General features: G+C 45.9%; 1 protein-coding gene across 2 annotated transcripts; it reads left to right on the top strand.

Moving 5' to 3' along the window:
* The first annotated feature begins 303 nt into the window (after positions 1-303).
* Positions 304-16,995, top strand: LOC125426659 (transcobalamin-1-like). Of its 2 annotated transcripts, XM_048485242.1 has the most exons (9): positions 304-452; positions 3,770-3,961; positions 5,877-6,026; positions 10,107-10,259; positions 10,976-11,151; positions 12,835-13,021; positions 13,413-13,611; positions 16,047-16,165; positions 16,449-16,995. In XM_048485242.1, the coding sequence occupies exons 1-9, from the start codon at positions 389-391 to the stop codon at positions 16,508-16,510; spliced, it is 1,302 nt and encodes a 433-aa protein (XP_048341199.1). In that variant the 5' UTR covers positions 304-388; the 3' UTR covers positions 16,511-16,995. The 2 variants fall into 2 exon arrangements, with proteins under 2 accessions (XP_048341199.1, XP_048341200.1); XM_048485243.1 differs by lacking the exon at positions 5,877-6,026.
* Positions 16,996-27,287: the final 10,292 nt, after the last annotated feature.

The following is a 27,287-nucleotide window of genomic DNA, read 5'->3' as shown; positions in this document are numbered from 1 at the left end:
GTGTCTTGTCCCCTTAATAGAGGTTTATTTACCAGATGATGTTATTTACCTACGTGCCATGAAAAGTATCAGCTGATCATTTCCACACATGAAACCTCTGTTAAAGGTACAGGGCATTTTTTTTTCTGTCTCTAGCAAAAGGCAAACGTTACAATCAAAGATCTTTCAATCTGTTCTTTCCTGCTGGGTAGAGATCTTCATACGTACTACTTGATATTGCTCAATGTCTCTTTCTTGTTACAAGGAAGGAACAGACCAGGGGAGGAGAAAGGGGATGGAACATCAGAACATCCCTTTCTCTCTGTGATTGCTCAGTTCTTGGCTGCCCTAGTCACAACCCAGGAGTGTCCAAGAGAAACCAGGAGGAAAAGACTGCTTCTAAGCAATTATGAGGAAGGTGCTGGGATTCCTTTTCCTGCTTCTCATCCAAAGACAATGCTGCTTTGGTTGTGGTGAGTAACAAAAAGTGTATGTACTATACTTTGAATTCAAATCTCCTTAGGCCATAATGGAACAGGGCTTCTAAATATCCTTTATCTGAAGTGGGTGCCTTATAGCTGTGTTATGAAAGACAACTGATATCCCAGAGGTCCACTCTGATTGAGCTAGATCTCACTAGTTTTTCCACTGTTCCCTGTTATGATTCACATCTATTTCGAGGTTCATCTAGTCTCCACTCTTTCTTAAGCTTCCCTCATAGGTTTGTCAGATCCCCCTGGCCACCGACAGGGCATATAGGGTTGCCAAGATTCAGTCTGGGAAACTCCTGGAGATTTGAGGATGAAATCCTGGTGAGAACAGGGACTTCAGTGGGATATGATGCCGTAGAGTCCAGACTCCAAAGCATCCATTTTCTTCAGGGGGAGCTATCTCTGTACTAGTCTGGAGATGAGTTGCAGTCCTGGAGGCTGGCATCTCTATCTTCTTAACAGTCTCTCTGTCCCTCCAGCTGTTCTACACAATTTATCACCTGATGAGGCCCAAGTTTCCAACTCAGAACTTGCCTTTCAGACAAGTGTGCCATAATGTGTCAAAATACAAAGAATGTCAGACTATTATCTGAGAGACCCAAGTGTGAATCCCTTCTCTGCTATGGAAGCTCACTGGGCAACATTGGGCCAGTCACTTGGTCTCAGTCTAACTTACTTCACAGAGCTACTTACTGCTGTGAAGATAAAAAGGAAGAGTGATGAACTATATTGTAAATCTCTTTAGGTCCTCCTTGGGTAGAAAAGTGATTAATCAGTTATTTGTTGAGCATGCAAAAATGTTTGCCTCTTTGCAGTGAAAAACTTCATCTGGTGATTCATATGAATAGGTCAAACTAAGTTTCTTTTCAGGGCAATTGTCATCCCTAGCTGTCCTTTTTCTTCAGGGAGTGAATACAATAGTTATTACCTGTTCAATAGGCTTGCACACCCACCTTTAGGTCTCCCTGTCAGAACACATATATTATCAGGTCTTTTTCACAGCTACATCAATTGAAGAAACAACTTCTGCATCTAATTGGAGCCTAGCCTCTCAGTGATGAAATAAACTATTTCTAGCCTTTGCAATCCATGTTATTTGAAATTACCTTTTTTGTAGAGAAAAGACTGCTTCTGAGCAAGTGAAGTCAAAAGTAAAGTACAGACTGCTTCTGAGCAGAAAAGACTGCTTCTGAGCAGGAAGTCAAAAGTAAAGTACAGAGTTTTAAGGCTGGAACCTTCTATCGCTACAAGTTTACTTGAAAAAGTTATTTGATCATAGCAAATTATCAATACAGAAATCTCCATTCCCTAGAACTTTCCAAGACCCTTCAGGGAAGTAAAATATTAATGTTTTAAGTATGTTAATCACCCTTTGTTTTCAATCTGTAGATTGTGGGTATGGACTTCTATATTGCCTGAAGTATAATTTACTAAAAGATTACCTAAATAGGGAACATTATTGTGTATGATAATGGTTAATTTAAAAAAAAGACAAAAATATTCTGGCCAATTGGAGTAGTTGGTTAATGTCTGAACCATTATGTATATATAACATCTGATCATTGATGTTTGACCTTCCTTTTGCATTTTAGGCAGTTATCTGAAGCAATATGTAAGAGTGTTTTTGTTTTATATCTGTAAATGCCCAATATCAGCAATTGCCTTTGAAGATAAAAGCAAGTAATTGAACTAAGAGTAATTATAGTGAGAAGAAATAGAAGCAAAATAATGAAATCTGATTTTACTCATTTAGTAATAAACTAGAAGTAATAAACCGGAGACCTTCAGGGGGAGGGCGGTATATAAAACCTATTATTATTATTATTATTATTATTATTATTATTATTATTATTATTATTATTATTGTTGTTGTTGTTGTTGTTGTTGTTGTTGTTGTTGTTGTTGTTGTTGTTGTTGTTGTTGTTGTTGTTGTTGTTGTTGTTGTTGTTGTTGTTGTTGTTGTTGTTGTTGATGATGATGATAAAGAAATTAAATGCAAAAAATGCATTGCACAGTAGTTCAATGAATGGCTTGGTCTAGCTTTGTTTAATCCTACTTTTTTGAAGAAAATTCTTTCCAACTGGTGTATAGCAATCGTTAAAATAAGTTATCATAAATTACAAATTTAAAAATAATTGCTAAAGCAGAAAATCTGAACTGCTGCCAATAAAATTATAAAACATAGATTACACACTGTCTCATAGGCCTTTCTTACACATGCTGTAATAATGCACGGTAGTCTCTAAACAACCCTTCAGTAATTTTCCTTGTGCAACCCTGAGTCCACTAGGGGAGCTAAAGAGTTGAATATTCCATACAAGGAAGAAAAGGCACAATCTTCTCAGATTCCCTGGAGGGCCTGAAGCTGCACGTAGTTCCTTTCAGAAGGATTCCTCCCACCTTGTTATAAACTACATATTAATATTCTAGGATGAGAATTTCTTATACTGATTGCTGGAAGGGGGAATTATGTTTATGTTAAGTGGCTACTAGCCAGTATTTTTTATTCCACTTATTCCATGCTGTAGTCCTTGATTTGTTCCATGCACTAGTCACTCTTTAAATTTGGAGGACTGTGTGGCTGTTGACTGCTGCCTTGATGCAATGAACTGTTTTATATCTTTATATAAAACAGTTCGTCCAAATCCGTCGAAAAAGAATTTATATCTTTTCATCCTCCAGAAAAAGATGGGCAGTTCTGAAATCATTTTTGCCACCTCAGTCAAAAGTACCTAAATATTTGTCAAACACTAGGTAGGAGGCACATGCAAAAGCCACAGAAGCTGTTTTGAGCTTTCTCCCCTGCCTAAACTGTGCTGTCCCCAAGTACTGCTCCCAAATCTCCAGGAATTTCACAAGCTGGAGTTGGCAGCAGCACCAAGCTTAATTTTTTTGCAAGAGAGATTTTTTTTCACCTAGCAAGCCAAAATTTTGTTTGTTCAGCCACTCCAGTCAATCAGCTGGAAACAGAAATAAAATGGTGATTATACACTGCGATTAGTATATCATTATTATGTCCATAAATAGTGCCTCCTCAGGCTCCACCTGCAAAACCTCCAGGTATTTCCCAACCAAGAGCTGGCAACCCTAAGGTTCAGTCTACCATTTTCAGATTTCCAAGTATTAGTAAATGTGTGATGACCCTCTTCAAGCATCAACTGAGAAAAAGGAAGTTCAAACAGTTTCCTTATTTTAGTTTTAGGCAACAGTTTGTAATGGTTTATTTTATGGAATAATCTGTTTTCTCTTCAAGTGGACTAGGCACATGTAATTTTTCAGTACTGAACTTTTATGTTTAGCTGTGAGTGAGGAACAGCGTCCCCAGGTGACTTCTCTGCTCAACAAGATGATCCAATCAGCTACTGCTCCAGAAGCCCTGCCGAACCCCAGCGTCTTATTGGCTCTTCAGCTAGCTCAGAATCACAGCAACAGCACTAAGCACATCCTGCTTCAGAGGATTGCCCAGGATGCAGTAGACAGGTTTCAAAATGGTAAGAGGTAGCAATTAAGGTATTTAAATCTGTTGGTATTTGCAAGTGTCTGTTACAACCAGTCATGAAAGAGTTAACTATCTGTGTATAAACAGGATGTTGAGGTCATATTCTAATGAGTTGACCTATTGACTATTGACCAGTTTAATAGTCATTGATTACATGTTTGTGAGCACATATACTTGAAGTTAAAAAGTTAACTTGCTTTCTTTGTTCTCTTTTCCCTCTCAGTCCTTGCCATGTGCTGAGACAACTGTAAATATGTAACAGAAAAGCATAGTATTTGTTTTCCTCCATGTTACCCTACCCTTTTAACTACAGTGGAACCTCGGCTTTCGTTAGTAATCCGTCCGAAAAGAATCGATGAAAACCAAAACCGATGAAAACCAAGGCAAACTTTTCCATAGGAATCAATGTAAATCCGATTAATCCATTCTAGGCACTCCAAAAAAAATACCAAAAACACATTTGGGGTGAATAAACATAGTGTTTAATGCTAAAAATAGTAACAAACAATAACACTAGGACCAGTTTCAGAGCCAGTGGACCAATGTCATGCCAGAAAGCTGTGCAAAGAGGTCTGTTTCTGATGCCTCTTTAAGATTTGTCTGAAATGGGGCAAGCCATTGTCATTAAACAAGTTGCAGACACGGCCTACAACAGCTTTGTCTGGGTGATTTTTCTCCACAAACTCCTGCACCTTACTGCAAATCGATGAAAACCGAGACAAATTTTTCACTGAAAAAAATCGATGAAAACCGAAACCGATGAAAACTGAAGTCAATGAAAACCGAGGTTCCACTGTAGTAAACTTTTATTCAGAGCAACTCACTAGTATGGGTCTTTACTAGTATCTGCTAAACTCTGCTAATAATGTGTATCTACCAACAAAATCCCACCCCTTTCTTCCATCTTAGAATTCAAAGAGTGGAAGGAAGGTTCACAGCAGTGCTCCTATCCAGAAATTGACCAGACACTGTCCTGAGGAAGCCTGGCTATTATAGCCACTGGAGAATTTCTCAGTGGGCTCCTGACCTGCTCCATCCCCAATACGTGGGCCAGTTCAGCCCAGGGTTCAGCTTCATGGCCTGGGGAGAATGGCTTCTGGTCTGCATGAGTGATAGAGTGTACAGATAGCTGCACCTAGGCCCGGCAGAGCTGTAGCAGGCTACCATCTGAGCTTTCTCCTTCCCTCCTGTCTTTGTGGGGGTGGGACTGGGCCAGGGCCAGGACTGGCCTTTGACCGAGGCTGTTGTTTCCTCCCAGTCTGCCCTTGGCCCATTCCATGTGCTTTTCCAATATTCTTTGGTTACCTCTTGCACAAGTGCATCACTCAACTTTCTCCAACATCTGCAGTTTCCAGTAAATGATGATGATCCCTGATTACCTCCAGGGTAAATTTCACTTCAACTACCTATGCAATTGCATAACTAAAGTTGCCTTATTTGTAACACAGCAAAAATTGACCCTCAACAAAACCTATTTCCCATAAAAAGGAACTATTTAAAAGCAACTTTTTAAAGGAACTATTTAAAAGCAACACCACCCGGGGCCCCTTGGGGATAGGGCGGTATAAAAGCCTAAGAAATAAATAAATAAAAATAAAATAAACTTTAGCAATTTCCATTCTCTGTATCCCTTTGTAGTGTGATTCTTACATAGATGCTGCAGGTCAAATTATAAAATGTTTATTGGCACTTTAACAATTGTGGCTACTGACAATATACAACATAGATCTGTTCTTTTGTTACCAACACAGTTGCATATTTGAGGAAGTTCAGTGAAGTTTGCATAGACAAAAATGGGTTATATGAATGTGTCTTGAGAAGGAAGTAAAACTCGTGGGCAAGATCAACTGGCATGAAGTCAGAAAACTGGAGGCACCATTGACCACTGTTCTTGTATTGTTTTTCAGGGAAACCTTTCTCTTCAGGCCAGATAGCCCTGTATGCTCTGGCTCACCAGGCTTCTTGCTCTGATCCCCGAAAAGTATCTGCCCAAGGAACCACTCTTGATCTGGTGCAACTCTTGGAAAAGAAGTTTGAGATGGAACTGGAGAATATCAGTGAGCAATGGGGACCCAGCATATCAGGGGTGGGATTCTTAAGAACATAAGAACATAAGAACAAGCCAGCTGGATCAGACCAAAGTCCATCTAGTCCAGCTCTCTGCTACTCGCAGTGGCCCACCAGGTGCCTTGGGGAGCTCACATGTAGGATGTGAACGCAATGGCCTTCTGCGGCTGTTGCTCCCGATCACCTGGTCTGTTGAGGCATTTGCAATCTCAGATCAAGGAGGATCAAGATTGGTAGCCATAAATCGACTTTTCCTCCATAAATCTGTCCAAGCCCCTTTTAAAGCTATCCAGGTTAGTGGCCATCACCACCTCCTGTGGCATCATAATCCAAACACCAATCACACGTTGCGTGAAGAAGTGTTTCCTTTTATTAGTCCTAATTCTTCCCCCCAGCATTTTCAATGTATGCCCCCTGGTTCTAGTATTGTGAGAAAGAGAGAAAAATTTCTCTCTGTCAACATTTTCTACCCCATGCATAATTTTGTAGACTTCAATCCCATATCCCCCCTCAGCCACCTCCTCTAATCCAAAACTAAAGAGTCCCAAACGCTGCAGCCTCTCTCCCTCATGGGGAAGGTGCTCCAGTCCCTCAATCATCCTTGTTGCCCTTCTCTCTGTAATCACTTTTTTTTTCTATCTCCTCAATATCCTTTTTTTTGAGATGCTCGCCACTCAGAACTGGACACAGGTACTCCAAGTGCGGTCGCGCATGCATCTCATCGCTTTATATAAGGGCATGACAATCTTTGGCAGTTTTATTCTCAATTCCTTTTCCTAATGATCCCCAGCATAGAGTTTGCCTTTTTTTTACAGCTGCCATGCGTTGAGTTGACATTCCCATGGAACTACTCAACTAAGACAGCCTAAATCCCTTTCCTGGTCTGTGACTGATAGCAATTGGACCCCCTGTAGTGTGTATGTGAAGTTTTGGATTTTTTTTGCCCCCAGTGTGCATCACTCTTACATTTTGCTACATTGAACTGTATTTGCCATTTCTGAGCCCACTCTCACACCCTAATTCCTATCAAGGTCCGCTTTGGAGCTCTTCGCAATCTCCTTTGTGGTTCTCACCCACCCTGCTGACATAATTTGGTATCATCCTTGCAAACTTGGCCACCACGCTTACCTGCACTTCCTACTTCCAGGTCATTTAAGAATAGGTTAAAGAGCACTGAGTCCCAATCTCACGGATCCTTGGGGGGACACCACTCCGACATCTCTCCATTGTGAGAACTTCCCCATTTTACACCCACCTCTTTGTTTCCCTGTTTCTGCAAATGGAACAGATGGCGGGATATGGAGACTTTGTCGAGCGATGGTGAACCGGGTTGCGCTATGCGTGCGTTTCGAAGACCATGACGGTGGGAACGGACGGTTGCTGCTGGATGCGGCAGCGAACGTGGTGGATGGGATATGCGGCGGTGACTGGTTTGGGATTACTGGATAACAGGAACGGTGGCGTTGGCCGTTAACATGGGATGGAACACAGTTTTTAATCCATAGGAGGACTTCCCCTCTTATTCCCTTGGACGATTGCCGAGGTTTGGTCTCAACAGTCTCTGGGCTGAGGAACTCTTCCTGCGTCACCGGGATCGGAACTGGAAGGTGGGTATATGGTTGGAGAACGTCGTCTGGAGTACCGGGCGTGGTTCGGTTGGGGAATGAACTGGAACAGCGGTATGACCGGTGGAATCATGAGATTCGTGAATGGAAATCTTCGGGCGACGACAAATATGGTCGATATGGGCGGACTGGTTGAACATTAACGACAACAGCAGCAACATGACGACAGGACGTTGTTCAGCGGTTTTCGACACCCGTTGAAATAACGCCGGACTCGACGCTTATGCTGTTGGCGTCGCGGCGGTAAACAGATGATTCGAATGACATTTCATACCGGTTGGACATATTGCTGCGTTTTGGAACGAAGACTGGAAACGCTGATGACGTTCGGTATCGCACTTCCATTCGTTGGTTACCCTCCCTATAAACTGTCCCACAACACTTCCACATAGTATCCGATGTTTCTGCGGCGATGAGATTCATGGCGTCATTGGGTGCTGCGTTAGCGGATGGACATGGTCGGTTTATACGGATGACGCTGAATGACTGTATAACGGCGGTGATGACGGTCTTGCAGCGGCTGCGGTTCGTGGGGCAGCTTCATTAATATAGAGCCCTGTTTGGAAATCCAATTCATCTGTAGGACAATTGAGTCCACCGGTTCACCCTGTTCCACATGATTATTACCAAAGTTTTATGATTGCTCCAGATAAGAACCGGCATCTAAGAGGGAAGTGTTACCATGCATCAAGGAACCTGATTTACACCCCCTCGAAAAGAACTCTAGTCAAGCTGTTTCCATAAGACAGGATTTGCTACGTTCTGCAAAAGCCACATGGCTGGATCCTCTAACTTCTACGAGCAGTGGGTCTTCCGCTTTTCTTACCAATGTTTCAATTATAAGGGGCTCCCTGCTTACCCAACGGCATGACTTTCAAATGATAGATTCTACGGGCTAATTTTCAACCAGGAAGCAGATGTCAAACATGAACCTGGCCTTGTAATATTCGACTGGCCGGTCCCCCCTGAGATCCGCTACGTCGAACTGAAAACGAAATCAACTGGTTTCTTTGAAGGAAGAAAATTATGAAGAATGAACATTGAGCCATCTTCCAGTCTTCAGGGATGGAGCCTGACGTCTAACCAACTCAGGGATAAGCTTTGCAGGACGATTAAAAGTGAGAAGATCAGCAATTTCATGCTTGAGCTCTCATTAAGAACACTTCACCAGTCGAAATGCCATAACTGTTGACCTGGTTTGCCTTCTTTGTTACTCACGGCTTCGCCCGCCTGTCAACAGATCTCCACTTCTGGCTGTCGAATCCTGATGCCGACCGATGCGGCGTCGGGCGACAGACTACATGCAACCGACTCCACTAATTGATCGACCGTTGGTGCCAGATGATACGTTAGTTTATCAGTGGCTGCCAGAACTTCTTCCTTGTCTACCACTATCTTACAGCTAGTTCCTCTGGATTCGCCTCCTAAGAAGCTTGGTTCCAGGTGCAGGAATTTTCCTCACCTCCTCTTGGGTGAAGACAGATGCAAAGAATTCATTCAGCTTCTCTGCAATCTCCCTGCCATCTTTTAGCACACCCTTTGTTCCTTTGTCATCTAATGGGCCTACCGCTTCCCTTGCTGGCTTCCTGCTTTTGATGTACTTGAAGAACTGTTTGTTGCTGGTCTTGATGTTCGCAGCCACGCGTTCCTCATAATCCTTTTTTGCCTCCCTTACAGCTAACTTGCTTCTCTTTTGCCACCATTTGTGTTCCCTCTCATATTCTTCATCAGTCAAACTGGACTTCCATTTTCTAAAAGACATTTTCTTTGCTCCAATTTATCAGTCCTATTAGCTTTGCTTCCATATTTTGGTTTTTCATAGTGTATGCATGTGTGGAAAGTGCCGTCAAGTTGCAACTTAAAGACATTCAGAGGTGGCTTGGTATTGCCTGTCTCTGTGATGTGGGCAGAGGCGTAGCTGCAATGGGAACATCTGGGGCGGCTTGCCAGAGTGCCACCATTGCAGTCACATGGGGGTGGGGGCGGGATGTGTGTTTTGGGGGCAGGGAGGACGCGCGTGGGCAGTTCATGCCCCAGGCACAGTTTCCCCGCCCTTCATCACTGGATGTGGCTCTGGTAATCCTTGGTGGTCTCCTGTCCAGATACTAACCAAGGCTGATTTTCAGTGGTGGGATTCAGCAGGTTCGCATCACTTTGGCAGAACCGGTTGTTAAAATGGTGCTTGTAAGCAACCAGTTGTTAAATTATTTGAATCCCACCACTGCTGACTCTACTTAGCAGCCGAGATCTGACATGATAGGGCTATCCTGTGCCATAGCACCCTGTGTTATACCTTCTCCCCATTTGATCATCTGCCTTTTTTCATTGATTGTATTCAGTGTCTCCCCACATCAGTCTTGTTACATTTATTTTCTTCTCTCTTCCTCATTCCATCCAAGCTAGAAGTTGCTGACACAAATGGCTTCTCTGATTGTTTTTCCTCAGAAAGCACTGGCAATCCCCTGAGCAACTATTACCAGCTTGGTTTGTGTGTTCTCACCCTCTGCCAACTTCAGGGCAGCTTCTCAGTCAGTAAGGCAGCAGACTTGTTCACTCCAGACCAAAAAAAGTATTACCTTGGTGGCCATTTCTCTGTAGGTAAGTTATGGCTTTGATAATTGATTCATTAGTAGTTGTTTATGATGATAACCAGAAATGCAGTCTCAGTTTTTGGAAACAATTATTTATGATTATCTGATGCTATGAATTAAGTACAGCAGAAGAATTATTAATTTTTTCTTCCTTACTTGCCATTGTACCTGAAGCATCACTCTTGGTATGCTGAACTAAGTGGCTTGACCCAGAATATAAATGTGAATGTTTTATCTGCAATCAAGTCAGTGACTTTACTTGTAGTTAGGGACAGGGACAAGAGAGGATGTGGTCAGTGTCTAGTGAAACATGGGGATGGTTCCTTTTGCTAACAAAGAAGTAGTTATCCATGTTGGTCCACAGCAAAATCCAAAACCCTTATACTGCCTGTTAACTAAGACCAAAGAGAATGACACAAAATCCTGTGCAAGTGTTCAAGTTCTCTGGAACTTCTTATCAGGATGGATGTTAAAAACAAAAAGGCAAGGAGGAGAAAAATGTATTTTTCAGGCAGTGGTATTAAAGCCTCTTTGTATCTTGTAGGATGCTTAACTGACATCTAGGAATATGTGTGGTGAGCTGTGACCTTTTGCTGTGCCTCTCCCTATGACAGTCATGCTTGGGATTCCATTTCCCATTGTCACTTTCTGTGGGACATGCACTGCTGGAGGAGAATGAAAAGTAACTTTGTGTCATCTGCATTTTTTTTCATTCCTCTTCAGACACAGCATCACTAGCAGTCCTTGCCCAGATCTGCATACAAACCAGTGATAACTCCACACTGCCTGAGACAAATATAATAACAGCAAATATACAGTGGCTGCTGAACAATACCCTGGAGCAGAAAAGAAGTGATGGAGTGATCGGGAACATGTACAGCACTGGGGAGGCCATGCAGGTAACAGCAATTATGGAACTGGAGAATGGTTCCATGCAGCTTTCATCCTGCATCAAAATAGCTGCATGTTTTTCCATGTGTGCACAAAGACACACAAGCCATTTATGCATGCACTAGTTACCCCACAGCTGTTTGCTTCACAGTGAGTTTTTTTCCTCATGGGTTTTTATTTACACAGGGATTCTCCTGCTGCAAAATGTCTCCAGCCAAGCTGATGGACCATTTTGTTCACCTGTTGCTTGTTTGTTCTTTCCAGGCAACCTCCATTTGGAGAGATTACCTACTGCCTTTTGTGTGTGCTGTTTTTGGTCTCGACCATGTCAATTTCATTACTTTGCTAGAACATGTGAATTTCATGTCAGTTTCACAAGGTCTGTCGCTCCAGTGATAGACCTTCAGCTTAAAATAAAAAAAGAGAAATTCCTCCTGATCATTTTGAAATGGTGGCCTGAGGAGTGGGGGAAACTGCTGTGGTGTTGTCAGGGGGAGGAGGGGAGGAGCGAGAAAACCCCAAGAAAGCCTCGTGCACGCAGATATCCTTCACTTTCTCTGAAAAGGGAGAAAAAAAGTTGCACTTAAACAGGTTTTGGAAACTAGAGATTCTCTGATCTGAGGTTAAGATAAGTGCCTAAGAGGGGAAAACGAGTGTATAACCAGGAATCAAACTGGAAGGGAATTTCAGCTCAACATAAAGGAGACCACACATGCACAAATAACCACAGAGAGAAAGAGACACATGATTAAGTTTTGCAGGCATGCAGCCTGTTGATAAATAAGGGCCCTGCTGAGACACTGAAAGAGAATAGACATTAATTTCTATATTCTCATATTTTGTATGAGGTAAAGGAAAGCTTGCTGGGGTCCTAATTAGGATTGCCAGGTCCCCTCTGACCATTGGCAGGGAATCGGGGGTAGGGTTTTCAGGTCCAGACTGAGAAACTCCTTTGTGGAGTCCAGTGACATACAGTCCATCCTCCAAAGCATCCAATTTCTCCAGAGAAACTGATCTCTGTAGTCTGGAGATAAGCTGTAATTTCTGGGGATCCCTGGGTCCCACCTGCAGGCTGGCATCCTTAGTCCTAACCCAGCTTCAGTGTATTAAGTTCCTGTTTCTAATGAACACAATCATAAGCATCTGCATCACCTCTATTTTGTGATTCTTCATTATTCAAAAATTAACTATCCAGAAGAACAAATCAGACTTATATAGAATGTGACAATAACACATGCCCTTTGCTAAGTGATTTATTTGTTCATTAAAATATTAATAGATTGCCTTTCTCTACAAACCAGGGTAATTTTTTAATCATTCATTATACTGTGTGAACAAACTGTATCTCCCATTTACTGTCCGTTCTTTCACTCCTTCATTCCTTTCCTCTAACTATTTTCTTTACTGTTGCAATTGTACGTATGTTGACATTGCCAACTCTAGGAAATGCCTGGAGGTCTGGGTGTGATGCCTGGGAGAGTGGAGTGTGGCCAGGGGAGGGAGCTCAGCAGGGATGTGATGCCAGGCAGTCCACCCTGCGAAGTGCCATGTCTTCCAGGGAAACTGTCTCTGTAGATTCAAGATCAGTTGTTATTCTGGAGAACTCCATTTCCCACCTGGAGATTGGCAACCTTGATGTGTGTTGTTAAACTTGGTTCTTCCCATGCACACTCCCTCTCTGTTCCCTCCAGGCACTGTCTGTGGCCAGTGATTATATCACTCCTGGATCATGGAATTGTAGCGAGACTTTGGACAAGGTTGTAAGTGAGATACCTAAAGGCACTTTTGATAATCCCATGGCTGCTGCCCAGCTCCTTCCTGCCTTGATGGGTCAGACATACCTTGATGTAAGCACAGTCAACTGCTCTATAGAAAAAGGTAATTATGGTATGCCCACATAGGCTGCAAGGTCTGAAGGATTCAACACAAGGTTTTTTATCCCATAACCAAAATGGGGTTTATTTTATTTGGTTTGATAGGCTGCCCTTCCCCATACCGGCTCAGAACAGCTGACAACAATTTTTGTAATACAAAATTAAAACCAGACAGCTTTTGGGCCAGGGACCACCAGTAAGTTATTATTGAATAATTTAAAGGATGTGTCGTTCTACTGTTGTGGCCTTTGGTCCTGACTGTGTTTGGAGCAAGGCAAGGTATATAAATATAATAAATGAACAAAATGACTAGTGCTGAGGGGGAAAGCATGACACAGACCCTGGAAGAATCTCATTGTCACTCACTGATTTTATTCTCTCTTACTTTCAAACAGATGATCTCATTCTGACTGTTCTACCAGCCATTTCATCCAACACTCATCACCAGTCCAGCAACCTTATTAAAGTCAAATACATGGTCACTGACAGTGTGAGCAACACCTTCACTGATTCTACGACAGTCTCTGTCCCAAAGGGCTCAGTCTTACTCAGGGTCATGGAGGCTGCACAGGAAAATGACCCAAAGAGATTCAGGTACCACCTTGGTGTTCATGGCCAACATTCCTTTGAGTATGTATGTGGATCTGAGAATGAGCCTTGCATAGTACTATACAGTGGTGGGTTCTGCATAGTAGAAATATAACAGATTGACAAGGGAAATATCCCAATTTGGGAAGAACTTTGCATGGGTCTTTCTCCAGAGCAGGATTGGCCCATTATATTCCCCTCAACCCTGATTTTTCAAAAATTGCCCAAATTGCAATGTTTTTGAAAAATTCTGGGTTGATGCCACTCCTGAGGGAACGGTATAGAGGTGCCCAGTCACTTAATTTTTTCCCACCCAGCCGCCTGTTCTCCCACCTCAGCAGCTTCGTTTCTGCTGAGCTGCCAACCAGTATGATAGCCTGCCATTTCAGAAACGTCCTCCAAGCATGTTTTCTCCCCATGGCAGTGGATGTGAGCACCATTTCACCCAAGCGTGTATAGGAACAGATTCACAACAAAAGGAGCCACTATTGGCAATGGCCCCCTTTCCTTTCCTTTTTATTTTTTGGGTGCTAAGAGCACGTAGCAAATGCACACCTTTGGATGTGGGTGGGACATATTGCTTTGCTCCCTTTTTGGAAAGATTTTATTATTTTGTATATCACAGTACTGCGGGGGGCGGGGGGGAGGAGGTGTTGCATGCTTCATGTTTACATGTGTCATGGTTTCAAAGCCCAAAACTTTTTTTCCTCACTGTAGAAATGGGAAGGGGAGGTCCTACTTGGGCTCCCGGGGTTGCTGTAGATTCTCCACCAATTGCAAGTGTTCCCTTAGCAGAGGGTGTGAATGGGCGGAAGGAGGACTGTGATATGGAACAGCCAATCAGACCACAGGAAAAACAGGATGTTTGCACCTGCACAGTTTCATTTGCATTGAAAAAAATAGTGGGTTTGTGTGAAGGGGCAGAAAGAAAATGGATTATTTTTCCCCAACCTCAACTCAATTGCTTCATGGAAAACAGGCACCTATGTGAAGGGCAAAAATGGAATAAAATAGACCCGGATTCAAAAATAACCGATGCAACCCATTATGCTGTGTGGAATCCACCAGTGTTTCTCCAGTTTGCAGGAGGGAAATGAACCCTCTCCCCAGTGGCTTGATAGCTGAAAAAAGGAGTTTGTATGTTTGTTTTGGCCAAAAGAATCTTCACTTTAGCTTTAAAAATTCACTTACTTGGATAGCTGGGAGCAATTGCCTTTTTTAATTCTAGGAGCTGGTTAATCTGTTTGTTCCCCATACCTACCCATTTGTAGCCCACAAACATTTTTTTAAATCAAGCTTTCTGCATGGGAATTATTTACTTTCTGGAACAAAATGATGCTGTTCCTCCTAAGGAATTCAGTAATCAAGAATTTTAGGATATGCCTAAATTTAGAAATGTACAGGGAAAATAGTTTACTTTATTTCATTCCCTTTCTCTAGAACCCTATCTCGGACTCAGTGGCATAGCGCCAACGGGGCAGGGAGGCATGATGCCCTGGGCGCTTGCTGTTGTGGAGGTGTGGCCAGGGCGTGGAAGGGCGTTCTGGGATGGGGCAGACAATGCCGCAGCAGGGGCGCAGGGCGTGCGCCCTGGGCACAGTTTCCCCTCACTTCGCCTCTGCTCAGACTGCAATATTTGGTAATTGAAGGGTGCCTCATGAGGGTTCTTTCTGGATACATAAGGTCTTGATCACAATAGTTGATTTACTCCTTCTTAGAAAAGGAGACATGTTTAATTTGGTGTTTGGATTCAGTTACCTCCGTTTTCTCTACTGAGTTTCCACTTTTTAGCCTGGCAGACTAGGCACAATCCAGGCACTCCAGTATATCAGTAGGATAACAGAATTTGGATGTCTGCTCTTCCTTTAGGCAATCTGCCAATCGCAGATGGCTGATCTTGATGTACAATTAAAAGGAAGCATTCTGTCAATTGTTGAACTGATTGTGTATTTTTGATATTCCACTGGCACATCATTTGGATCTTCAGGCACCAAAGCATGTTTCTGGTTTATGACTTTTCACTCTCATCTTTCTAGGAAATACAATACATAAAGTCTCTTTTAATTATAAGGAGTTTTTCCATGGAGAATTATGATTCTTTACTTTGAGACAGTTCCCCAAGAAATGACTCGAAGTTGATTGTCATACAGACTGCACCCTAAAGCTTGTTTAATTGAATCAGTCAATGTGACAAATATGTGATCTGAACAATGTATTGTGGTCCTTTTGGGTTTTGTTTCTTATGGGAAAGTGTAGGCAAACTCAATCCATACTAAGGTTTTTGTTTTCAAAATATGAAAAATCCACAAGAATTGTAAAGAAGTGGCCATTATAGATGCCTTGCACCTTAGGAGAGGTGTAGGATTGTGTATGTAAGGAGCTTGGAATAGCTTATTCCCTGCAGAGTAACAGACTATTTCTGGAAATTTCTCTTGCACCAGATTTACGTATGCAAATAGAACCTGGGGCCCATATATCACCTCTGTGCGAGGCCTGATGGCTGACAACAGCAAGCGGACCTACTGGCAGCTCTTGAGTGGAGAAACTCCCTTGAGCAAAGGTGAGGTAGAGTGGAATTTGGGATGGGAGGATAAAAGCAGACATGGAATGAAGGCTGGATGAGAAGTTGGAGTGGAAGGGGGTATGAGAAGTACAGATCACAGTGAACTCGATAATGGTAGTGTGCAGAATTGGAGACACGAATGGAAAATCAGTCAGCAACTGAAAATGGCAGGGGTGGGGGTGGGTGGACTGGCAGCCCAGAGAAAAAGTTTGGCACAAAGGTAAAAAATTAGGGTCAATCATGTCATTGTCCATGCATCATGTCTATTCTTTTGTTTCAGGTGCTGGGGAATATGTTGTGTCAGATGAAGAGAACATGGTGGTAAAATTCACCACTTACTGACATCTGCAGTTATCTGGTTTAAGATACGGCCACTGTCTGTGTCTGACACTTTTTAGACTGCTGCCTTCCATTTTCTATAATCACAATCCCTACATCATGGGATATTTGCTACTGGGATGTAATGAAGTAGCATTCATATCACAGTGATAATTGTCCTCCTTCTGTGTGTCTTCCCTTCCTGCTGCCTCTCCCACAAACTCTCAGCCCCACCATTATGCTTGTCTTTGGCTTTTTTCTTTAATATTAAGTCTGAGAAGAAGTGCTGGTGAATGTGGAAGTTTGATCACTACTTATAGTTCAGAAACTACCTAATAGTTTCTGAAGCCACACAAGAGTTTTTTTGAGCTGTTGTAAGATGAACTCATTCACAAGTGAGTTCAGGGCTGTGTGTTCCAAGTACTTAATATTGTGTACTCCGCACAAAAATTTGTTCATACATAAGCGCCTACCATATATTGACTCAATAAAGGAAGCCGTGGCCTTCAGCTTGCAAGACCTGAGCAAGGCTGTTAATGATGGGAAGATTTGGAGGTCATTAATTCATGAAATGACTTGAAGGCACATAACACAGAATACCCACTCATCTATTCAAATTTTCTTCTGCAAAGTTTCCAGTTTCATCCTGCAATTTTCTCTTGTTCTCAGTTGGATTAATTCCTCCCCTTTTTGAAATCATGGGTGTAGTCGACCCACGCGGTCAGCGTAAGAACGAGACGAGACGCGGAGATAACATCTGGTGGAGATCGCCAGCAGCGGGAGACCGGAGGTCCGTGTTCCTAGCGAGTCTCCCGTCTGCCGGTTCCTGGCACCTTTTAACATTGCATTATTATCTATTAGGCGTGTGGGAGGAGGAGGACGGGAGTTCAGCGGAGGCCGGGGATGGTAGGAGATCATCATGTGCTGATGCATGATCTCATCTGGCAATACGTCTGCGGAGAGGCGTAAAGCGTCTGAAGGCCTAATCCTCACCTGGGGGGGGCAAAGACCATTGTCCCTGCGCCCGGTGATTGAGCCAGGCAGTTCATGACCCGTGACTCATGGGGGGGATATGAGGTAAGGGAGTGCTTGGTCGCGACCAGCAAGGCCGTGGGTCCGTTGGCGTCCCAACGTTCTACCAAGGTGTTGCTGCGTCAGCAGTCCATTACTACATCTCATCCTTTTTTACATTTTAGAACAAGGGCGACCGAAACGCTAAGAGGCGATTTAAAGGGGCGGCTTGTCTCCATCCGCCCGCCTGAGTCGAGCTGACCAAGCTAGCTTGTGTAACATTAGAACTTGGCTGCGGGGTAAGGGGAAATTAGGGGGGCTTCTTACACCGCGATTACAGGCAATATTAGACACGCATTGAATGAAAACAAGATCCGATAATGGGGCATACAATTTAAACCAATGCAGAGCTGGCCACAATAGCACTCAACCATCCCTCCGGCAATAGCCAGCTCCAGAGGGGCTGACCACACACTAAAGAGCAAAACATCATACTTCAGATTAGATACAACTTCTTGCAGCTCCGCGCTTTCATGTGAATCAACTGGGAATTATCAGAAAGATTAAAACAACACATATTATGTACATTCTCACAACCTTGGTGGTGTAACACAGCAACAAGTAATCAATAAGCTGACACGATTGTCTAGTGCGAATTAAACGGTGAAGTTCCTGCTGCTTTCGGAGGCCAGGCGTCAAGCGGTGGAGGGAGTGGAGTTGATGGACTTCGCATGAGGCACAGGCCAGCCCGGCCAATAGTCTTAGCATTGTAAGAAGCGAGTCCGGGGACTCCCACTAGGGAGGTTGCGAGGGAGGCGGGGAACTCGCTTAGGAGGAGAGAGAGGCGGGATAAGCTTGTCGCTCGACAGGAGGAGTCCCGAAAGGCAGAGCGGGAAGCGGCGGCGGCGTCTGGGCTCCCGAGGTGGAACCTGGGAGTAGGACGATGGTGGTGGCGACTGGGGCAACAAAGAGTTCCGGCAGAGAGTCCGGGCGGGAATATAATTAAAGCGTTCTCTCCCCACAGGTCCAGAACCAGCCCCTGGGGAGCAGGATGTTTCGAACATGGGGGGGAATGTCCTCCCGTGTTATTGTGCAGTTCAATTAGCCCGGAAAGCCGATGAATGGGCCCGGGTGGGTTCCCAGCCTAACCCAGCGCCCGGTGATAGCGAGCGCGCAGGTGTTAGAGTAAGTGGTTAGCGACAGTCTTGGTGACAAAGGGAGAGCGCCGGCCGGGAGGGTTTGGACGACAGGTCCCCAGTAAAGCTCATAAGAAATTACCTGATGGATGAGGCATTCCACTTGAAGGGGCTTAGCCCAGACTCCGCTTCTGGAAGTCTCCACACAGGCGGCGAGCAGGCAGGGAGCTTAGCAGGCTCCCGACTCACAGGTACTGGCCCAGGCAGAAGGATGAGGCGTTGGCAGCGGCAGCAAACTGCTCCCAGATGTTGGTCTGGTGGCTTCGTCAGGGGTGGCCGATGCATGCCGCCGGCAGGGGAGGCAGTAGAGCAGGCAAAGGATGGTGAGTCGCTGAGTTGGCCCGGTAATGATTGCAAGGAGGAGGCGGCACAGAGGTTCTCGGGTGTCTCGGGGTGGTCTTGCTGGCGCATGGCAGCTCTAGAAGCTTGGTTGGTGGTCGCCTTGGCGTCTCCCAGGGCATTCGGGTCTTTGGTGGCTGGCGGCGGCAGTTCCTGTGGCTGAGATCGCTGGAAGGGATCCTCTACAGAAGATGCGTTCCCATCTCCCGGGGATGGGAGTTGGTTTCCTCCTGGCGCCATTCCATGGAGTTGGCCACAATGTCATGGTGAATCCCGGAGTCCACAGGGGACCTGTAGGAAGAAGGGACTAGAAACACACCCACCTTTCCCCAGGTTACGCGGGGGGGCGAGGTCCCGCCAGGCTCAGATTTTGCGGATGGCGGAGGGATTGGGATCGAAGTTTAGATGTTTAGAATTTGGTATAAGAAGGAGAAGAAGGCTTGTTTTGCAGCCTGTGAAGGTTTAGCTTTTAATGCAATCCTCCTGCAAGGGCGCCTACTCCTCTTTCTTTAGTTGTTTGACAGGGAGGGCAGGAGTGTAGGCGACCCTGGTGGGAATTGGCTTCAGAGCGTCATCAGGAGTGCGTCAAAGGCGAGGGTCGACCCTCGAGGGGAGAGGGAGCAGGGCGGGTCCTGGAAGGATTGTGGGTATGCATGCTTAATCAGCAACACAAAGGAGGGGGGCTTTGGGAGGCCTTTTGGGGGGGATGGAAGCATCCGGGGGGAATGAAGCAATCAGGCAATTAGAGGCAAATTCCTCGCAGCACACAAAGGAAGAAGGAGGGGTTCTTTGCAAGGGAGTTGCACTTACCGTGGCCTATGGTGGCTAATGCAGGAAGCTGGATGGTGCTAAAATTTTTTGATCGAATTATCTTGGGGAATTGCCCGTCCGCCCGAGACCCGCTCCTTAAAGGGGCTGGCCCGGCCCAGCGCCTGGCCTTGCACAGCCCGCCAGGCGCTGGAGCAAACACCACCCACCCAAATCATGAGGTGGATCTGTGTTTTGCAGCAACCCCTTAAGCTGGGAGCCTGTGTCCTGACCCAGTGCTGCCGGTGGCCATCCAGGGGCAGACCCAGATTTTACATCCCAGGGAGGGCCAGTCAGCCATATTGGCCCTCTGCAAGCCTCTCTACTGGTTGAAAAAGAGCAGAAAGAGAAAAGGAGAGAGGGAAACGGTTCCCTTCTGTGAGGAGATAGAGAGTGAACTTCTATGAGGTCACAGTTGGGATCAGTGATCCGTGATGGCCTTACCCATCCCAGACCAGAGTCGTTTTGACCTGACTCATGAGGTCCCTTCCCCAGAGATTGGCGTGGATGTCTACAAAAGGCGATGGGCCCGGACTGGTAACTGCCGCTTCGAACCCTGGGCTGTTGATTGCGTGTGGTGGACAGCACCGTCTCGTGATTTGTCTCCCCCACCCCCCAGATGTCGCGGGCAAAAGCCACCGATTCGGCCACTGGTCGGGCCACTTTCGGCTGCTCTGATGGCCCGGTAACATCAGCGCCGGTGTCCACCAGGCAGACTTACATCCTTCTACATGGCGGGAAGCTTTCCAGGTATGTGAGGGAGCTCCCGATAAGCGTCTCTCCACCGCTACTGACGGTGGTGTGAGCTCTGCGCCATGTTGGCTGCTGGGGCTGCGTGAAAGCCTTTATTGGAGTCGGCAGCGGGCAGCGCGGAACCAGAATCCAGCTGAGCGCAGCTGGCTCCGGCGCGGAGCAGCTTCCTGTGGGATGTTTGTCCAGACCTGGAGATGGATGGGTCCTTAGTGCGTGGAGTCGATCACTCCGAGGGGCGATGAACAGTCCCTGTTCAGCTGACGAAGGTAGCTGACGCTTAACCCAATTGTCCCGGTAGGGATGGGCTCGTCATACTGAGTTGGGGCGACCACAAGAACTTTTTCGTGGGGGGGAACTTAAAGGAGATGGGCTACAGGTGCATGCGAGCGAGATGCCACGAGAAGGTGGTTTTGGCAGGGGCCTTGGCGTTTGCCAGGTCTGCTCTAGTACTCTCCTCCCTTGGTCCTGGGCTGGGGAGACGCCCGGGCGAGGAGTTTCCGGCCGGGCAGTCGTTTCTCCCAGTGGAAACCTTTCAACAGCGTGGGCACCGGGTCTTAGGTGGCCTTCTCCTCCTGGAGGAGGACCCTCCTCCATCGGGGTTCCAGGCCCCCCGCGGGCTGCCACTCCCCTTGGAAGTCGGGTCTGCACTTGGTTAAAGCGATTATCCTGAGGCTGCCTTCCGCCCGGTGGAGAGTGCTGCGTGAGGAGGAAGGCTAGCTTGTTGAAGGCGGAGGACCCGATGTCCTGGCAAACCTTAAGCATGTCGGCCAGTTCAGGATTTTTGCCCTGACACGTGTGTCGCCCTGCTTGACACTCCGTGGCGTTCTCTTTTCGCATGAGGAGCTGGATTTTGGGCCTCCCTCGCTATCTACTACCTGCCTCTTGAAACCTCCTGGAACCTGTTCACAAGCTTCGGCATAGAGGCTCTTGGGGTTTTTGCCGGATGGAGGAGAAACTCTGGGTTGGCTGGCCGGCGTTAGGGGACCTTAACAAATGCCTTATAGGAGCATTCAGAAGCGACCGTAAGGGTGGCCTCAAGGCAAGGACAATCTGATCGTTAGGGTTAGCCATCGAAGCCGTAAAGCTGCTTGGCGGCGGTGTAGCGCGCCGCGGAAGGTGGCTACTCTGTTGAAGCACTGCTGGCGGAACTCACTTTCCCAGACCACAAATTGTGCAGGGCTCAGGAGCTTATCTGAAAGTGGTCTTCCAGTCGTCTGGAACCATTAGGTGGTTCCTTTACCTGTGGCCTCCAGCATGCCTCTGCGTAGGGGCTAGTGACTCCGACGTCCCGCGTACTTTCGCGAATTTCAGTGAAAGGATATTTATGGCTTAAAGGGCGATTTTCGACAACCCGCCGAATAGCGCCTACTTCCCCCTCAGTATCTGTGAAGTGAATGGGGCACAATGCAAGAATCACCGACATCGTCTTCCGTCCAGGGTTTCAACTGCCTGCAGATCATTAATATCGTTCTCGCGAGAGTTTTGAAACCAGCGTGCGATGGCGCTGACGCAGTCTGCAGTGGCAGGAAAATGAAGAGCAGGGGGAGGCGGCTGAGCCGCTTGAAGAGGATTTAGGTAGATTGAAGGAGCGAGGGGGGGCAGAAGGAGGACGAAGCGTCCAATTTAGTGGATAGAAATTCCGGGGTTGAAAGTGAAGGTGAAAAGATGTCGAAAGGAGGCTGACCTACAGCAAAGGAGCCATAGGTCTGCAGGCTGATGGCGTTTTATTGGCCTCTCCACGTCAGTAGCAGCGACATCGGCGTAGCGAGGCTCTGTGCGAAGAATGCGCCCGATGTTTTCCCAGTCCTTAAGATTCAATGTCCCCTCTGGGTACCATGGACACTGAGCTTCAATCTCACTCAACCAATTTCGCGCAGCTCCCTTCTCTTTCTGAGGGACCCTGCCGCATTTCGTTAAACTTTCCAGTTAAGTCCAGCGTGCTTGTCATAAAGCCCTACTTTAAGCTCCCATACTCACCGGTGTTCCGTCGGGCCGAGGAAAGTGTCCTAGGGCGGCGTGTCTCACAGATGCGCCGATCCAGAGGACGAAGCGATGCCGAACCCGATGATCCCTGGATGCGCCCGATCCAGCGGACTTCGATACCCGCGTCCCTTCCCCAGGCGGCGGTGAGCAGGATTGAGGTTCGAGAGATTCCCAGTTTTCGGCACCAGCCTGTAGTCGACCCGCATTGATGGTCAGCGTACAAGAGCGAGGCGAGCGGAGATAACGCTCTGGTGGAGATCGCCAGCAGCGGGAGACCGGAGGTCAAAGACTACAAAAGCGAGTCTCCCGTCTGCCGGTTCCTGGCACCTTTTATTGTTATCCTATTGAAGTGTGGGAGAGAGGACGAGTTCGAGGTCGGGAGATCATCATGTGATGCATGATCTCATCTGGCTACGTGCGGAGAGGAGCGTAAGCGTCTGAGCCTAATCCTCACCTGGGGGCAAGACCATTGTCCCTGCGCCCGGTGATTGATCCAGGCAGTTCATGACCCGTGACTCATGGGGGGATGAGGAGTGGGGGTGCGGTGCGACCAGCAAGGCCGTAGGTCCGTTGGCGTCCCAACGTTCTACCACGGTGCTGCTGGGTCAGCAGTGCATTACTACACATGGGGAGGAAGAAAGATGTGCCATTTTTCATTTTGAAAGAAAAACAAAATAATTGTTCGTCTTTTTTAAAAGTTCGGTATTTTGAAATTGCACTATTCCAATAATTGAAAAGTAACATTTAAAAGGAGAGGTGGCTTTAGGAAACTACAAAGTACTTAAGCTTCCCTCTGCCAAATGGGAGAGATGATGAGAGAAAAAGAGGAAGTAACAATGTAGGAGCAGAAGAAAGAAAAATCTAAAGGAGCAGAAGTCCTGAAAAACCTAAATAGCACTTTGCACAATACATAGCCTGACAGTGTAAGTGGATTTTAAGTTATGAAAATTGCCACATGTCTGAAAGAGGCAGAAAAGTGAGAGATCTTCTGTAATGTAACAGACAATTGTCTGGATATCCATTAAAATAGATCGTCATATTAATTCAACGTTATTATTAAAATAGATTGTCATGTTAATTCAATGTGATTAAAAAGGTCCTCTGGAAACACTTGATATTCCTATATGCAGGTTTTCTAATTAACCGGTGTGGCTCTTTCCATTCCTCCCCACTCCCAACCTTCATGAACAAAATAAATGCATGCGGCAACCAACTGTATTAGCTGGAGAAATTCAATAACAAATTGACAGTGCTAGATGTCAAGAAATGCTTTCCTCAGCATTTTCATTTCCTCATACACATAGTGCAGCCACCATCCCCATACCACAGGTGGGCTTTGAAGGTTAACACCAAAACCTTGAACCTGATTCAGTATTCCACCTGAAACCAGTGCAATTGGTGGAGTAGTGTCTGAATGTATGCTCACCATGGGTTCCAGTAAGGACCCGAGCAGCTATATTTTATACCAGCTGGAGTTTCAGTCTCAAGGGCAGCTCAGTGCTCAGTGAGCTACAGGAATCTAACCTGGAGGTGACTTTTATGTGGATCATCAAGGCTAGCTTGGTTTGGACAGAAGATGCAAGCAGCCTTACCTGCTGAAGGTGGTAAAATGCCAGGAGGGTTACATTAGTGACCTGTGCTTCCATGGATCAGGAGGTACCCAGGACTGCTCCCAGCTCCTGACAGTTAGGCATAGGTGTTAACATCAAGAATTGGGAACTGGCTACCTCATCTGTACCTCTCTGACCCACTCATAGGATCTTCATCTTTGATGGATTTAATTTCAGCTGGCTCTACTTTAACCATTTCACAGTGACTTCCAAAATATTTGGGGTAGATTCTGGTCAGCAGATACAGCTGGGTGTTATCAGCATAGTGATGGCAATCCATCCCAAAGCTCTGGACCAAGTTGGCAAAAGAGAGTGCATATAGATGTTAAATATCATCAGAGGACTGCCTCTTGTGGAACCCCACATACCAATGAATGGCATGCAAAGGTCCTTTCCCCGAGGGCTGCCCTCTGCCCCCCCCCCATCCCTAAAGGAATGAGAGCAACCATTTCAGTCCAGTTGTCTCTGGAGATCATCTGTGAGGGTGACCAATGCTGTCTCCATCCCATGACCTGATCAGAAGCCCTGATTGAAATGGGTCCAAAACCAATGCATTCTCCAGGAAATTCTGAATTTGTTCTGCAGCCGCTCTGCCTACCACCTTACCCAGGGACAGAAGATGGGATACTGGGAGGTAGCTGGAAATGTCCAGCAGGTCTAACAGTGGCTTCTGTAAGAGCGGTCTTCCCACTGCTTCTTTTAACTCCCTTGGGGAAGTCCCTGAATTCAGGAACAAAGTGATAATATCTCCCAGGGAATCTTGCCCTGTGTCTCCACTGGATTTCACCAGTCAATTCAGGCATAGGTTCTGGGGAAAGTGATAGGTTTCACTACTACCAGGACCTCTTGAAATCTCCTTGGGAGAGACAGATGAATTGGTCCAGTATGGGATCTGAAGACAGTCAAGGGGGCTCCACTTAATCAAAGGAACTTTAAGAAGAACTTCTGGACAGTAAGGGCTGTTTGACAGTGGCATTCATGGCCTCGGAGTGTGGTGGAGTCTCCTTCTTTGGAGGTTTTTAAACAAAGGCTGGATGGTAAATTGTCAGGAATGCTTTGATTTTGTATTCCTGCATGGCAGGGGGTTGGACTTGATGGCCTTGGTGGTCTCTTCCAACTCTATGATTCTATGAGAAGTCCTGGAAGAGTGGTAAGATTTTATCTGCAAAAAAAGCTCACAAGTGCCTCACAGCTAAGTTCCAAATTCCTAATAATTTGCAGCCTTTCTGTCAAGACTGTCAATTACTGAATCACCCTAAATAATGAAGCTGGGTGAAAGCTAGCAGATGAGATGCTGGCTGCAGTGCATAGTATTTTTTTTTTTACAACACACCAGTGACTTGGGATGGACAGCCCAATCCAGATTGGGGGGCGGGGAATGCTCAGAGGGTGTGATAGAGGACTGCACAGATGCATTTGCCCACTCCTCCAGTGCAAGGGGCACCCCTGCCATCAGAGGGGGCAGAGGCTTCAGACACTGTAACAACAACTCTGTAACAACAAAACTTGGAAGTCCAGACTGTGATGGAGCAACGCTGACATCCACTTGGATGTCAGTGTGGAGGGGAGGGCAGAGTATTACTGGTGGTGGAGCTGATTTTAGTTGGCTCCCACCAGTACCCCAGCTTGGGAATGCCAGCCCCAGTGATGTAGGTATAGATTTTTTATGGGGGGTTGCGGGCGGGACCATGCCCCCACCTACCCTCAAACAGCATTATTTTCAATGGTGTTTAAACTAGGGAGCCCAGATTCTCCTTTTAAATCCCCCTTAAAGGGAGAATCTGGGGTTCTCAGATTAAACAACATTGAAAGTGATGCTGTTTTGGGGTGGATTATCCCCCACCCTGAAACAGCATCACTTGCAATGTTTGAACTGGGGACCTCAGATTCTTTCTTTAAATCCATGCCAAAGGGGGGGGGGGTGGATTTAAAAGGAAAATTTGGGGATATTTGGGGGGTGCCTGCTGTCAGGGGTGCAATTGTTAAGCTAGCAACACCAAACTTTCAGGGTATCTTTAAAAGACTCTTCTGATGATACCACCCAGGTTTGGTGAAGTTTGGTTCAGGGGGTCCAAAGTTATGGATCCTCAAATGTGTAGCCCCCATCTTCTATTAACTCCCATTGGAAACAATGGGGGATGGGGCACCCCCTTTGGGTGTCCATAACTTTGGACCCCCTGAGCCAAACTTCACCCAACCTGGTGGTATCATCAGGAGAGTATCCTGAAAGATCACAACATATTCCCTGAAATTGTGGTGCTGCTAGCCTAAAAAGTGTATCCCCTGCAGGCCAAAAACTGGAAAACACTAAAAAATACAAAGGGGGGGGGGGCGGAATTTCAGACATGTAATGGGGGGGGGGTTGAACCCAAGAACCCCCCTTGCTTACGTCCTTGGCCAGTCCCCAGCCCTTTGGACATACACCACACAAAAGTGCAGTGTAAGCCATTAGTGCCATTGAAGCAATTCAAATGGTGGGAGGGATTTTGAGTTTCCCTCACTTCTGTGCCACCCAAAGCCCCTTTCGTCATGGTGTAGTGCTGCTTTAGCTGCACTGTCTTTGAGCACCACAGCACTCCCCTCCATCCCAAATTGAATTGCACTGTGACAGACTGTTGGGGATGAGGGTCAACTCTGAGAGGAAACAGAATAAATTGCTCTGTTGTTCTTTTTCCTGCATTTCTGAACATGGTCAAATGATCCCATTGAAGTAATCAGATGTTAATCTAGTCAATAGTCACTCAGAGCGATCCTTACATATTTTTGGTTTTACTTTTTGGATTTACTTTCATGATTTTTTGGATTTAATTTCATGATCATTTTCATAACATATGAAAGCATATGTTAAGAAAACATATATGTTTATGACAGAAAAAAGATTGATTGGGGATCCTGGCTATTCACTCTGCTCAAACATTTTTTAGGAGTAAACAGTAAAAAAAACCCACTCAAAATGCTTACATTGCTTTGATGGTCCTATGAGTTTGGTGGATATAATGAAGCTATACATTGCTGGGGGTTGGAGCCATGCCAGGAAATTGTAATTTTGTATGGGTGACTTTGTGGCTCAATACAGTAAGCAGGATACGGTCTTTTTATGCA

The sequence above is a fragment of the Sphaerodactylus townsendi genome, linkage group LG02, assembly GCF_021028975.2.
Source record: "Sphaerodactylus townsendi isolate TG3544 linkage group LG02, MPM_Stown_v2.3, whole genome shotgun sequence".
In the NCBI taxonomy this organism is placed as follows: Eukaryota; Metazoa; Chordata; class Lepidosauria; order Squamata; family Sphaerodactylidae; genus Sphaerodactylus; species Sphaerodactylus townsendi.
Note: the sequence above shows the minus strand (reverse complement) of the source record. Positions and strands in the feature narration are given on the sequence as shown.

Coding starts and splice junctions, on each gene's coding strand:
- LOC125426659 (XM_048485242.1), top strand. CDS start 389: ATGAGGAAGGTGCTGGGATTCCTTTTCCTGCTTCTCATCCAAAGACAA. Junction 6,027..10,106: donor GATGGAACTGGAGAATATCA/GTGAGCAATGGG, acceptor GTTTTTCCTCAG/AAAGCACTGGCAATCCCCTG. Junction 16,166..16,448: donor AGAAACTCCCTTGAGCAAAG/GTGAGGTAGAGT, acceptor CTTTTGTTTCAG/GTGCTGGGGAATATGTTGTG.